We start from the raw sequence: 15,135 nt of genomic DNA, 5'->3' as shown, positions 1-15,135 counted from the left end.
TTAGAAGGATCTCACATGACTGACTGAGAGAGCCAAAAAATGTTTCAACCACACAAAATTCAAAATGTTTTTTTTGTTTTTGTGTTTTTACTTTTATGTTTTATTCATACATCTAATACTTTACATAAACAACTAGTGGAAATGGTAAACTGAAAAAATACTTTAACAAATACATTGTATAAATATAATAAAATATTTAACATAGGCAAATTTATAATAAACTATCATAAACTCAAAGAATGATTTATCTTTTGTACAGCCATTCATTCATTAAAAGAAGCATTCTCAGACTGGGAGAGGGAGTAACAAGGTACATGAATGAAGTAATATTATTTAGTAATAGATTCACTGTGGGCACTCTTGGCCCTGGATGACACTGTTTGTATTTTTCAGGTGGTGGCCTGTGATAGATATTATGTGTATGTGTTTTAACAAAGTGCATTTAACCAAAACCAGATTTCAAAAGGTTCAATTTGTGCAGTAAGATAACATCACATTTAAGAGGTATCAAACTATTAGAAAGTTGTTTCCCTGTGTAAAGTAAGTGCCACATGAAATTTGCAAGGCAGTAAACTGTGTTTTTCTTATATCTAAAGTGCTGTACTAATTTGAACTTGACCTTTGTACTGTAGTAGTACATGTATTTTTAGTACAGTTGCTCTAAATAACGTGTTCTTGGGCCTTATTTGTTTTCACTGCCATGGTGTGCGTGGTTGTATGTGGGGGGGTTGGGGTGTTAGTGTGATAGATAGACAGATAGATAGATAGATAGATAGATAGATAGATAGATAGATAGATAGATAGATAGATAGATAGATAGATAGATAGATAGATAGATAGATAGATAGATAGATAGATAGATAGATAGATAGATAGATAGATAGATAGATAGATAAAAGAAGGCATCAGTTTGGCTCCAAAATAGACCACTTCACCTGTACCTTCAACAATATTTGCTGCACAGCTGCTACTGGATGAAGATATTTTCAATCTATCATTCCCCTCTCAATTGTGCAAAATAAATTAGAGTAGGTATGTACCGGGGTGTGCCTGAATGTCAGGCAAATGCTCACTGCTATGGAAGACTCTGGTTACCAGAAACTTTGCTAGACATCCACGTATGCTACTGCCAGTGGAATGTGATGGTAAACCTGGCTTAATTCACTTGCATCCATCTGAAAATCTTGTGATCATTTTGCACTGTATAGCCCAAGAGCCTTTTTCATGAGTCTGTATTTCATTTTCTGGTTCAAAACGTTACTGTGAAGTCAGTGAATGAAGGCGCACTAAAATATTTGGCACATTGCTTGTAACTTCTACTCATCTTGAGCAGCAATTATATTCAGACCAAAGTTGTCCTTCGCAGCTTTTTCTTAGAAAACAAATGCATAAGAACAGTTTCAATTCCATTTTTCTATGTTTTCATTTTTGTGATTGTTTCCATACTCATGGGCCACTTCACACCTCACCCCACAGAAGCAGTCATTAAATCTGCAGAGCGGCAAAGGTGCAACCAGAAACAGAAGTGAGATCCAAGCATTGACTCAGGCAATTACTGCAGGGAGATCATTTCTACCATTCTCAATTTTCAGAAGAGCAACCTGAGCGATATGGAATTTGAGTAGTGTGCATGTCCCTGTGGTCTTGTAGGGTCCAGACGAACACTACTGCTGCTTTAAATTGTCGTTGAGGTTGAGTTTCGATACAGCTCCTGGGAGTACTTCAACAGGTCGGCAAGGAAGCTGGTAAGATCGATCTTCACATCTTCTCCCAAAGTGCATGACATCTGGAGAGGAAAGACAGGAAAGTATATATATTTGTTTGTACTCATCTGACTATTTGTAAAATCGTCTACCATAAGTACCCAACATAGCATTGTGGTCCTTAGGAAACATTATCAATGGAGGTGTATTGTTGGTGACATCATGATATTTGTTTACAAGTGATGGGCAGCGATGCAAGACACTAGAACTAGTTTGGAGCCGTGGAGAAGTGTGGCTCAGGGGTTAGAGGCGGCAGACCCGGAAGCTGAGATCGGCCCTGGACCAGGGTTCAATTCCCCGCCTCGGCGGGTCTTGGGCTAAAAATTCCACGGACTCGATAATTCTCGCTCCGGTGCCTTCTCGACTCACGGGCTCACACTTTGCGACTCTGGGCAATAGCTTGCTTAATCTCCACAACGGCCCCTCGCGGCGGGATGCCTGGCTTTCACCTTGTGGATACCCTGCTGGGGTTATCTCACAGGGGAATACCAGGACGGGTTCCCTAAGCAAGCGCCGGGACACCCACTGCGGGTAGCTGTGCGCTATATAAGCTCAAATACATTTACATTTACATACAAACTTATTTAAATCGTTGCTCATAGGTCTAGGAATGTTAACTCCTATTCATCATATACTTGTTCATTCTGTATTAAAAGCCCAACTAATCATGCAAAAGATGATAGTTTTAAGTAAGTATGCTTATTCAAATATAGCTAAGAGAAGGATGTAATGTGGTCCCTGTTCAATTAAATGAGTGGCAAGACTTTGTACCCCTAGAGTATCGCCTTCATATTTTATCTTTTGACATTTAAGCACATATTGTTACATTGTCTATTCATCGATGAACCTTAATCTATGACTCCTTTGTCTTACGCAATTTCAATGCAATGACAGGAGGTTCAGATGCTACCAAATGACTACTTTGGCACAATGGGGCATGAGTATTTGTACAGTACACGTTCACAACCAGGTGTCTCTGGTGCTATATAACATGTTTACAGTTACGAGGAGGCATTCAGTTTGTCATCATTGAAGAGATGAAACTCTCTGACATTCGAATATGCAGTCATCATTTAAAAACACAGGTCCCTGCAGTGGATGCATTTGTGCTCTTAGCCACAAGACCCGTCTGACTATAAACACTCTAGTTGTCCAATAAATTGAGGGCCATATTTGTGAAGTCCTTGTGTTACCCTTGCGTCACACAGGGTGACGCAAGCCAACACAAGGTCTTATTTCAGATTTATTAAGCCATACAACGCCATCCTCCATGGCTCCCCGTGGCTTAGTAAATCTGGAGTAACGCAAGGCAGTGCAAGTCGGTGTCTTGTGTTACCCTGCGTTGAGAAGGCGTTCCATGGGTGGAGCTTGGGTGTTTCCTCGCATCCACTCATGGATTTTGGCACAGTCCCAGATTAATAAGACTAGCAAACCTGGGACTGCAACCAAATGTTTCCCAACAGAAACATAACAAGACAAAATATTTGTATTTCTCCTCGTTATATCCTCTTTCAATGTGTGCTGCATTCACCAGCACACCTAGAAAGAGGAAAATGCCTCTAAGAATTGCTTTTGTGCAGGAAGGTGTCTGTTCCTGCACAAAAGCAATCCTGCCTGTAACGCAGGCACCCTTGTATCATGGTGCAAGCTGCCTGCATTGGCGCTAGGCAGCGTTCAGTGAGTCAGCGTAAGGAGACAGCAGGAATGCGTCATCGCTTTGTAGTAGATGTGACGCATTCCTGCTCTCCCCATCACGCAGCACAGCAAGTGGCAATGCGTGACGTTTTAATAAATCTGTCTCAGAGTCTATAAAATGGAAAACAGAGCTGTCATATATAATAAACATTGATTTTTTTTTACCGTGTAATGTTTCAGTTTTAAACCTTATATTTTTAGTCTAAGAATGACCCTAGAAGGCATTGGTGCCCAGATACATCCGAGTTTCGATATTACTGGCCTGATTTACGAGAAATTCTTTCTTATCTGCCTTTGCTCCTTCCTAATCTTCTGTCACCACACACATTTACCGAACATCTCTCCAGTGCTCGTTGTAAAGCCATTGTACTGAACATGGCTGTTTATCTTGCATTTAGATCCTGCTTGTTCCTGGAACTTTCCGTGAACGTTTTGTGTTGCATTCTGTTTGGGTTTGCCCCTGACATACGACAGGCCTTTAGCTGCTCCTTTCTGGGTGTCCGAGGTGGGAGTGCAAGTCTGAAAGTAACACCTACAACCTGTAAAGCAGACAATGGGGGCGTGACTTTCAGGAGCACCTCAGACAATATGTGGCTCCTTCGAAATGCAAAGGGTAAGAAATGTGCTACTTCCTGTGTAAGGGAAGATAGAATTACTTTGAGGATCCCCCTAAATATGTCCTCCCAGCCATGTGTGACCAATCTACCTATTAATACTCCAGTCCTACCCAGTAATGCGCACATACCCATAGACCTCAGACTGAATAGATGCATTTTACTTCATTTTGTCATGGAGTCCATGGTACTGCTATTTTAAGATGTAAAAATCAACATTTTCAGCATCTAATGGATCCCAAAATGAACAGATTTCTAGCTACTTAAGATGGCGATCAGGTTTGACAAAAGGGTGCCTCTGACACCACAAAAGTACAAGCACCCCTTTCTTTAAGTTGGTTGTTTGCCTTGTTTGGACATATTGTGGCCTCTTCAGCCTACATGATGGATGTATTGTATACAAGAGATTGCTTAATAAAACGTCAACTATTGTAAATGTACACTGAACCTGATTGTTCTGAAAGCCACACTCAGATCGGACACTGCCCTGGATGCGCATTGAGACATGAAACCCAAACCTGCCTGCTTGATGTTGATCCAGACTGGCACCAGAGTGATACTCTTGCTTGCATTGCTCTCCGGAGGGTATTGATACAAGATTCCTCCCATTTTCTGATCTGAGAGTTACCTGGCAATTTCTTAAGGGTCTTTTCCAACGCATCAGAAACCCCCAGAGTGCATGTTTTACTAAACCCCATTCCACATTTCTTCACAGATTGGACCTCTAATGGCCATACCCAATCAGAATGGGGCACTGATTGCTGAATCAAACCAGCCCTGAGAGGGCAGTATCCACATTTGTCTAAGAACTCCTGTTCTCCTTTAGGGCCATCTCCTTTGTACATGACATGTCGCAAGGCTAGGTTTATTGTATATCACAAGGCATATCGAACCACCCAGCCACTCAGTGTAGTACTGGTAAAAGATCACCTCTATGCCTGAGCCCTGCGGTAGTGGTGGAGTTAAGTTGGGTGAAAGTTACAGCAATGTAATAGGGAGGCTTGACTTGGCACCATCAATTAACTTTACTGTATTCAGGTGTTTGGAAAGAGATTGTCTCGAGAACACCAAAAACGAAAGCGATAAATGTTATAAGAGGTGAACACAGATTGAGAGAGGTCAAGCTTGGGCAAGATGACTGCACATGCAAAGTAAGCAGTCTGGTCAAGTATTACTTTATTCGATTGGATCAATGCAAATCTTAAAATGACATGGAATACATATCTAATAAAATAGCAATTAACAGAATCAAAGATAAAAAGTTTTCCAAAACATGTCAAAATGCTAGACTGTAAAGCACCAGATAAAAATGTGGATAGATCAAAACACACAGTGGCAGTGGGTAAAGATTGGAAATACTATAAAGCTGGACGCACTTGTCTAAAGTTAAGAGGCTTCAGGGGCGGACGAATAAATGTGTTTCTAAGAGTGCTACATCTAGGGCAAATAAGGACCGTATGCAAAGTGTCCGGGCTAGAGGCCATGTCACTTACACAGGCAATTGGGTACCGCATCAATTGTGTTTAAACTGTCCCATGTGTGAAGATTGACCAGATTATATTCAGAAATCAGGCTATTCAATAACTTTCCTTGACGATAGTGTGGGAAATGAACCTGCTCCGAGTCACAGGGAGTGTTACTATAATCCTCATTGTATATGCAAGCAGTACAGGGGTACACGTTAAAATCTCCTAATAGCATTATCTGTGTGAATTTGGTGAAGCCCAGAAAATATTCATCTAGTATAGTTTTAAGTTCCAGAGCAACAGCATCACCCACTGAGGCAGAATTGTACACATTGACAATTACGAGCATAAGATTGTTAGGTGCAGTCAAAAGAACACACAATACACTTAGTGAGTCAGATGGGATCCTCTCCACCTTACCACCCAGGGCCAAGTTCACAAACGTTTTTAGCCACCCTTTGGTCTCCCCCTGAACAGAGGGTATGGCATAAGAGGAGAAGGTGACAAGACCATCCATGAATAGAGTCTCCTGGGCAACCCATGTCTCTCGTAAACAAACAATTTCAAAGCATCTTAACTGTCTCACACAAGACTCATCAAAAACTTCGCCCAGCGCCCTTGCTACTTTCCAGCTGACAATCTTAAAAAGTCCAGTGGAGAGAGGGTAGTGAGCAGAGGCCAGGAGAGCAAGTGGGCAATGAGCGACAGTCGTTCTTGATCTTCGAGCTGGGCAAAAGGTTAGAATCTATTATTTACCTGGAAACAAGGGTTCAAGGCCTTAGCAGGGAAAGCAGAAGACTTATTGGGCTTACATGAGGGTATCTGCCCATCCCTCGGGGTTCTGGCATGATCAGGGGGATAGAAAAACCTGATGGATGAACAGCGATGTTACTTTTCAGTGCCATGCTTGCCCCCAAGATAATTCAGGGTGTACTCCACCCACTGAGGATTTTGGGGCAGTCACCATGACCTAAAGCTGTCATCTTCCCTACCCATTCTACTCTTCGGCCATAATAATGCCTTTAAATATTGGGGAAATTGTAGGAACCTAGGTCAAGAACCAATGGGCCTCCCTATTTTTGAGCTTGGCATAGTTCTCTTGATCGTTATGTTTTAAGGGGAGGTCATTAGTTATTACCAAAAGATAATGGTGCCGAAGCAGGAGGCAAATGAATGACTTCCTTAGACATATGCGTATAAGATGAAGAATCCCTAGTTTCTCTCAAAAGGGTCGGGGAACAGGTGGCACCCATTAGAATTGCCACCCAGAGATGATGTACGGGGTCGTAGAACAAAGTGTTATGAGGTGAATGGCTATTCCCTCTATGGGTCGCTGGCTGAGAATCTGGTCGCTTTTTTGGTTCTGGGGTCAGCCACCATTAGAGGCTCCCTGAGAAGGCCAGGTTGCGCAGATTTGTACAGGAGACTGGAGGATCTCTTGGTGTAGGGTTTGGTGGCGCCCCTAAGTGGCGAGTTATACCAGCATCCTGACAAGCATTGGCCCGCAGGTTTATATTATGGAAAACGGCCTTTACTACGTGGGCAGAGCCATGTGTGCCATTTTCCCACAAGCCAAACCACGCTTGCCTTAACCAAGCATATGCCTTAACCTTGCATATGTGTGGTTAAGGCAGTCTGCAGACTAGCTTTCCGGATGGTCGGGGAGGCTATGAAGACGGGTCAGGAGAAGAAGTTGGAACAGGAACTAGACAGGAACGCGGACAGGTAAGTGGGGTTAGGGCCGAGTTAGTTTTACAGGGTTGGGCGGTTTTAGAGCTCATGGCACAGGTGTGAGTGTAGGGGTGGTTTTGGGGTGTAGCTCTTCTCTCTCCTTTGCTTGCCCCTCCGGTCGCGGTGTGCAATGGGGATTGAAGTTCTCCTAATGGAGCTGTACAGTTTGGCAAGTCCCAAGCTGCAGGAGAATCAGCTGTGTTTTGATGGTCGGGGATGTAGCTGCTCCTCCTCCTTCGTTGACGCCTCCAGGTAAAGTGTGCAATGGGGATTGAAGTCCCCCCAACGCAGCCGGTACAGTGTGGCGAGTCTAGTGCAGCAGGAGAATCAACTTCGCTTTAAGCGCTGGGTGTATGGGCCTTCCCCTCCTTCGTTGGTGCCTCCAGTTGAAGTGTGAAATGGAGATTTGAGTGCCCCAAATGGGACCAGTACAGTTTGGCGAGTTAGTATACATTCTTTGATAGAGACTGAGATTATGAGTTTTTTTAAGGCTGGATTAATTGTGCAAGTGAATGCAGCCACATTGTTACTAATTTGTTGAATGATACATACCGATTGCTTTGGATCCACCTAGCGGAGTAGCGCTCTTTCATCTCATGTTATTGGCTGTTTGGTGTATCATTCAACATATATATGCTTACATTGCACTGCAGGGAGGAACTATTTTACATGTCGAAAGGACACAGAAACATCCCACATTAACTTTGCTTTAATGCCTAGATGCTTTGAATACAGAAAACAATTGTTTTATGGGGTTTTTCACTGCCACAGGGTTTTTTTAATGTTTGAGGCAGGACTGAGAGGCAGGACTGAGAGTGCAAACCAATTCAAAAGTCTTTGCCAATGTTTGTTACACCAGCTACTGAACAAGTACCCAAAGTATAATAAGTGTTCATCGTGGCCAAGCTGTATTTTAAGGTATATGAAGATCCACAAAGAAGACCTGAGCAATTGCTAACCAAGCACCAGATGTACAAAGGCACCAGTTCCTTTAACCCCCCCACTGCTGGTGACGGAACCACTCCATCATCAGCCGCGGTCGCGCTGTGCTGATGACGGAGCGGTTCCGTCACGGCCCGCTGCACCTGCGCTGAAAGTTCTATTGAGCGGGCGGGGCCGTGACTGAACCGCTCCGTCATGAGCACAGCGCAACCGCGGCTGGTGACGGAGCGGTTCCGTCACCAGCATGCGCCAGCCGCTCTTCCGCCCCGCCCCCTTAGCACTACGGCAGAATAGCCGCCACAGTGAAGGGGTTAAAATAGTTCTCTAATAATATACTCACTGTTTCCCCTCGCTGCTTCTTCGATCCATTCATTTGGAGTGTTGAAATAAGATTTACAAGGGTGCTGTTCAGACTACCTCGAGGGGTCTCCACTTGTTTTAGAGCGGCTGCAGCCTTGCAAAATGTTTCTTCGCGGGGAGGGGTCTGAAAAGAAAGCACAGGTAGGTTAAACCACAATATAAAGATCTTTAGTGGCAAAGAGGTGATGTGGGAAAGTGCTTCTCAGTTATCTATTAGTGGATTTCTTTCACAATTTTCTGCAAATATTTTTGAACCTTATTTAACCAAGCTAATGCCTGATTGTGTATCAGTTCTTGCCAGGCTTACCAGCTGCTCTTCATAAGCAAGCATAATAAGATTAAGGTTAAGTAATTTATTCATTTATTTTTTCACCTCTTATAAGTAAAATTGGGGCATATGTACAAGCCCCTATCGCCACCACAACATCACTTTTACTAACGTTTTGGTGGCGATAGGGGCATAGCTGTATTTACAAGGCAGCGTTAAGCCACTTAACGTGGCTTAATGCTGCCTTGTAAATAAGGCACCCTTTCGGTGAACAACCTTTACAACGAAACTTGTAAAAACGCACTACCATTACAACGCGGTCCTTACAACGCAAACCATTACAATGCATTGCGCTGGGGGGGCGCTCTAGGATAGGGAATAAGTTTAATTTTCTATCCAACACCTTCCCTAGTGTCCACGGGGACTGGAGTTGGAATAGAAAATTAAACTTTTCACTATCCAGCACCTCTAAGCGCTATGCGTTGTAAAGGTATGCGATGTAAAAAACGCGTTGTGAAGGCAGGCGTTGTAATAGCCTGCGTTGTAACGTCATACATCCCACCCTTTCACTCTATGGTTAGCATGAAAGGGGCGGGCAGTGTGTTGTGGTGGGTGTTCCACCACAACACCCATTGTTTTTGATGCTGCACTCTATGTACAAGAGTGGCACACATAGGAGGCAGTGCCAAAATTAAGACCAGGGAAAACCTGGTCTTTAGTTGGCAAAACGAGGAGCAATGCATTATTTCTCCTCGTTTTTTCTTTTGTGCAGCACACATGGAGAAAGCAAACTGGCATGGATTGTTTATCTACAGGAAGGTCCCCCTACCTGTCCATAGACAATCTGTAAAAAACTGCCATTTTGTGACTTTCCTTTGAGTTGCATAAGCAGCACACATAAAAGTGGCACAATTGCATTTTTGGATTTTTTATGTGCAGGAAGGGACACCTTCCTACACATAAACAATCCTCCCCTGCACGCAGACACCCTTGCACTATGGTGCAAGGATGCCTGCATTGGTGCTACACTGTTAAGTGTAGTGTCAGTGCAGGAGGAAATGCAAGGCTGCGCTATATCCACGTAAATGTGGTCCAGCCTTGTGTGTCAGAAGTGGCGGAGTGAGGCATTAAGCCATGACGGCTAACGCCTCACTACACCGTTCCTTTTAAATATCCCCCTTAATCTCAGTAATATTAGCAAAGGTGTTGCAGGATCTCACACAGTGCAACACCATTCAGCCTTGTGCCTGTAAAGTGGTTGATAAAGCAGGGTGACTTTGGCTTGAAAATCCGGAAGCAGACTCCTAGATAAAGTATATGCCTCTGATTACTGGACGCGTTATTGGTATGTGCTCCCGATCACCTATCATCACCTTCTGCTTGTTGTTTTCAATAGTCAGAAAGGTTAAACATGCACCACAAGTTATAATTTTTATATTGCATTATTTCTATGAAGCGATTTTTCATGACGTTTATCTCTACTTCCACTTACCTTTCCACGTGGTGGGATGACTTCTGCCACGAAGATGTCTTCACAGACAGTCTATGGAAACAAAACAAACAGACGGATGGATGTCAGGGTTAAGGTTTGACATAGGAGGGCATGTAAAATAAGATTTGTTACATTGCACTGTAGTCACCATGTCCTTCGCCCAAGGTCTCCACTACATCAGTGGACATGGATGGTGTTAATTAAATTGAAATTGTGACTTGTCTGGTTCAACAGCTTTCCCTCAGTGGTTGAAGCACAGCCCTTGATAGGTTGTTTGTTCTTGTCCACCCAGAACCCTATCCAAGGTTTGGGTTTGCGACTAATCTGGTTGGACCTTTCTTCTCTGCCCAGCCTTACTAAACACATCCTATTTTTACACTTTTTAGGCCTGATTCACAAAATATTTTTGCTGGTAAGTAAAACTGTTTGATGTGTCAAGAAGTGGAATCTCTACTTGGAAATCTTAAATCCTGATTGGCAAATCAACGTTAGTAAGGTAGTAGGTAAGTTAGTGCAGCGACTTAAAACTGAGGATGGAACGCTAAAATTGCAGATTTTTCCTCGTTTAGAGGGGACTTGGCCTGGCAGTTCAACTGGGTACTTATCATTGAAGAAGGTCCAAGGCTGATTCCCATATGGGTGGTTTCTGTCTGAAGTGGCATAGTGTGTGTGATAAAAGTAACAGATTGAAATGTGGGCCAAGTGATTGCCAACGGCTGAGGCTTCTGGAAGCATTTTATCCATCGCCTTTGTTTGTTTCTTTTGTGTGATGCCCTAATTAAAAAATGTATACCCAAATGGCTCCGCTGCGCTCACTGTGCCACAGCACTTACACAATACTCACTGATGAAACCTTATTATGCAGAAACTAGTCTGTGCTTGATTGTGTTCCTGTTCAAGGGGGACCTAGATTGGACGTTTGGGTTGGAGTGTTGCTGTGGGCTCATTTTCAAGACTAAAGTCCTGTGGCTGGTCTCTGTTTCAAGTGGGATAGTGGCTGAAAAATTATGGACTGGAATTTGACCCCATCCCGTTATGTTTTTCTCAAATGTATCTACAACAATAAGAGTAAACAAGAAACTGGCAAGTGGGCTTTCTTGTGGGAGTGGGCAATGTAAATATGACCAAAATCTATAAAGTAGTAACTTTGAGAGCAGTCCGCCAAATTTGCAATGACATCCTTACAATTACTGTGCTGCTAAATATACACCAAAATAAAGTCAGTGAAATTAGTGTAGTTACTGTTGAGGGGAGTCCCACTATTAATTCTATTTTAAGGGCCTGGAGAAGCAAGAGTTCCTGTCCCTGAAAATTGTAACCTTGTTAATAAAAGAAACGAAAGATAACAAACTTGCAATGCAATAGGTTTTGCATTTACGTCAGTTTGAGCTATTGGCATTGTAAATGACAATGCATTTTAGTTATGTTTTGGTTTTTAAAACATAAATAAAAGGCATGGTCATTTACAATGCCAATAGCTGAAACTCTCGCAAATGCTTGGCCCCTGCCCTCCTGCAGTAAGAAAAACTCATTAAAGAAAATAATGTTCACAGACTAAAGAAGACGTACCGTGTAACAACCATTGTGAAAGGGCCAGTCCTCGTGGGAGGTTGCAAATGAAGGCGGTACTAAGGAGGGACTAACAAGCCTAATAACGATTCCCGAGCCAGCATTTACGAAGGAAAATGACACAAGTAAGCCTGGGCGAATTTTGCGAATTCGCGATCCGCAAAATTAGAGAATTTGTGCGAATTTGCGGATTTTTGTTTTTTGCGTGTTCGCTGGGTTTTTTGCGTGTTCGCGGGGTTTTTTGCGTGTTCGCAGGGATTTTTGCATCATTGCGAGCCGCTTGCATAGCGAAGTTACCCATGCAGTCGTTTATGGGAGAGGGAGAGAGAGATAGATAGATAGATAGATAGATAGATAGATAGATAGATAGATAGATAGATAGATAGAGAAAGAGAGGGAAAGAGAGAGGGAGAGAGAGAACGAGAGAAAGAAAGAGTGGCCGGATCTCTGAAGGGCCAGATTCCTGAGTTGCCCCTACAGAACATACAGATTTTTAATTTTAGCAAAATGCATATGAAAATTGTGCTGTAAAGGTCTCTTTTAGTTTAACCCCTCCTGACAACTCAAAATGGGTGTATTTGCCATCCTCTCCCTTCTTCCTGTTTTTTATATCTGTAAGTGCTTCCTGATGAGGTTTAATTCCTTGGACAGGTGCCTCGTTGCCTACTTGTAACTATTCTCTGACCCTGCTTCAAGGGTCAGAGCTGGGTCAGAGAATAGTTGCAAGTAGGCAACGAGGCACCAGGAAGCAATTAGCAGCAGGTGTCCAAGTTGAAGTTAATTTGTTTGTAACCCTTTTGTAAAAGGTTACAAAGAAATTAGGTTCAACTTTTGCACCTGCTGCTGTAACCCTTGCTTGGCTGAAAATTCGTCCCCGCTGATTCACGGATTTTACCGCGATTTCGCGAGATTCGCGGATCGCGAAATCGCGGAAAATCCGCAAATTCGCCCGCGAAACGGATTTTACGCCCACCCTTAGACACAAGCCAATTGCAAATATGGGCGGAGAGTGGGCGGGGCTTCAAGTACATACGCCAATTCAGCATGGCTTGCAGAGCAATGCATTCCCTGCCCAGGCTCGACCTAAAAGGAATTGGAATGAAAATGTTCCTTCATAATATTACTTTAGATTGCCCATAATGCTCAAGTGAATCCAAGAAAGGTTCCTGTGCATTTGAATTACATGCTTTGGTAGCTCTGGCATTATTTAAGCCGTGCCCCTCATTCAATCTTTCTAGACGCTATTATTTGGGTCCTGCAACAAAAGACAGCTAGGTGTGGGGCATTCTTAAAGAGCCATACAGGAAGTCGTGGACATAGTTGAGATTGTTTCTTAAACCTCTGTGCAATTTTTCCCCAGTTTTGTAAAATGAAGGACAGTTCCACTGCTTGAGAAATCCATCCTGTTTCATCAGAGTGCAGAGTGGTGCCTGCCACCAGGTTGTGCATCAGAGTGAATATCCCACTGCCATCTCCTATTGTATCTCCACGGATTCCATCTTTGAAAACTCATTTTTTGCTTTTTACAAGTTAATTCTTATGTTAATTAACAAACTACTAGTGGTAGGAAACTAACATGTTATCATACCAACCCTTCTCCAGAAGCTATTTTGAAAGCCTATTATTTAAGTGGCACTACACTAGAATTATTTGTAAATAAACATGCAAAAACTGGAGAATTGATTTTACTCCTTGCATGGTATTAGGTGACTCTTCTTAGATAATCATTGAACTGTAGCCAACTTGCTGACTGCAGCATCGCCAGGAAGCTCATCACAGCCTTAATGTGAATAACTATGACATGGAGGTTTAACCTAGGCTCAAGGAGGCCCAAATGATGCCAGAATCTCTGGGTACCCAGTAACTCATTTCTACTTGACTAACTCTTGATTTGGGCAAACGTCAGCAAAACTGGTAATTCATCAAGCATAGTAACTCACTTCTTTGACGATCAGTTAAGGACAAAAATAGTTTCCTGGTTTGAAAGTTGTCCGTGAACATCTTGTTAGATTAGACCCAGATTATTGCAAAAAACAGTTGCAGATAAATAGATATATGTATATCTATACATTTGATCAACCTTTTTTGGGTCATGGAGCTAAAAGTGATAGGCAAACCAAAAAATTCATGTTCAACGGAATGTGTTGCTGAACCATAGCCACCACTGTGTAATGCTGATAATCATTTTTCAATGTCTAGCTATATAGATATATGCAAACATCTGAACCATATAAACTTGTATAGCAGTAGAGCACCATATAGTGAAATGAACTATTGTGTGTCTGTGTGTGTATATGTCTGGGTGTCAAAATATATCTCAAACCAAATTGTTTCATTAAATACATTCACTACTGTATGGGATGCTCAACAAACTGTACAATTCTTCTGCTTGACGCCACAGCCGAATGAGCATTGCCATAAGACTAATAATAGATTTTGTGCATTTACACCATTCCTAATCCAAAAGTCTGTGCACATTCTTTGCATATGAAAAGCATACATTCCTTGACAGTTACCTTTACGTGGCTACAACACGTTTTGGCTGCCCGGATCTTGGACATGATCTCCTCTAGTTTTACATCTCTGGGTCGCAGGGCTGCTGCATAGGTGACTCCGAGGAGACCAAACCACACAGCGGCGATTGTCAAGAACTTCATTCTGTTGGTGTAGATAGAGCGGGCACTGGAGCAAGAGAAGAGGTGGGTACACCCTGACTGTCCTAACTGCTCACACGCCCGGTGCCTTCATTATATAGAGCATCTTAGAGCAGAAGAGGAAGCCCTGTGACACTACATCCACTGGCGACTACTGAGATTATGATCGCAGAAACCACACCTATCGACTGTGATCTTGATTACTCAGTGCAAATTAGAAAAAATATTATAGAAATGCTGGAAACTGTCACAGACTGATAACCGTTTAAGGTACTGCAAATGGGGCAAGCATTTTCCCTAACAAAATTAAAAACAGCAACATGGAAATTCCTTTTTATGTATGACATATTTTCCAAAATCATTGATTCAAAAAATGATCTGGCTCTAAAACACAAATCCTAATATGGCATGTTAAATCGAGCTGGTCACCATGGCCACCATCCCTGGGAAGCGCTCCCATACCTACGGACCACGCACGTAACCTGGGCTTCATCCTCGACTCCTCCCTCTTGATGACCAGACAAGTCAACGCCGTCTCCTCTTCATGCTTCAACATCCTGCGCATGCTCAAAAAGATCTTC

At 42.8% G+C, this 15,135-nt stretch overlaps 1 protein-coding gene across 1 annotated transcript; it reads right to left on the bottom strand.

Annotated features, from left to right (window-relative positions):
• Positions 1-1,246: 1,246 nt before the first annotated feature.
• On the bottom strand, positions 1,247-14,630 carry LOC147702998 (uncharacterized). The gene is made up of 4 exons (XM_086928859.1): positions 14,417-14,630; positions 10,332-10,382; positions 8,552-8,695; positions 1,247-1,786 (listed from the first exon to the last, which is right to left on the bottom strand). Exons 1-4 carry the CDS (start codon positions 14,555-14,557, stop codon positions 1,676-1,678), a joined length of 447 nt encoding a protein of 148 aa, XP_086784985.1. The 5' UTR covers positions 14,558-14,630; the 3' UTR covers positions 1,247-1,675.
• Positions 14,631-15,135: the final 505 nt, after the last annotated feature.

Source organism: Lissotriton vulgaris, chromosome 7, assembly GCF_964263255.1.
Source record: "Lissotriton vulgaris chromosome 7, aLisVul1.2, whole genome shotgun sequence".
In the NCBI taxonomy this organism is placed as follows: domain Eukaryota; kingdom Metazoa; phylum Chordata; class Amphibia; order Caudata; family Salamandridae; genus Lissotriton; species Lissotriton vulgaris.
Note: the sequence above shows the minus strand (reverse complement) of the source record. Positions and strands in the feature narration are given on the sequence as shown.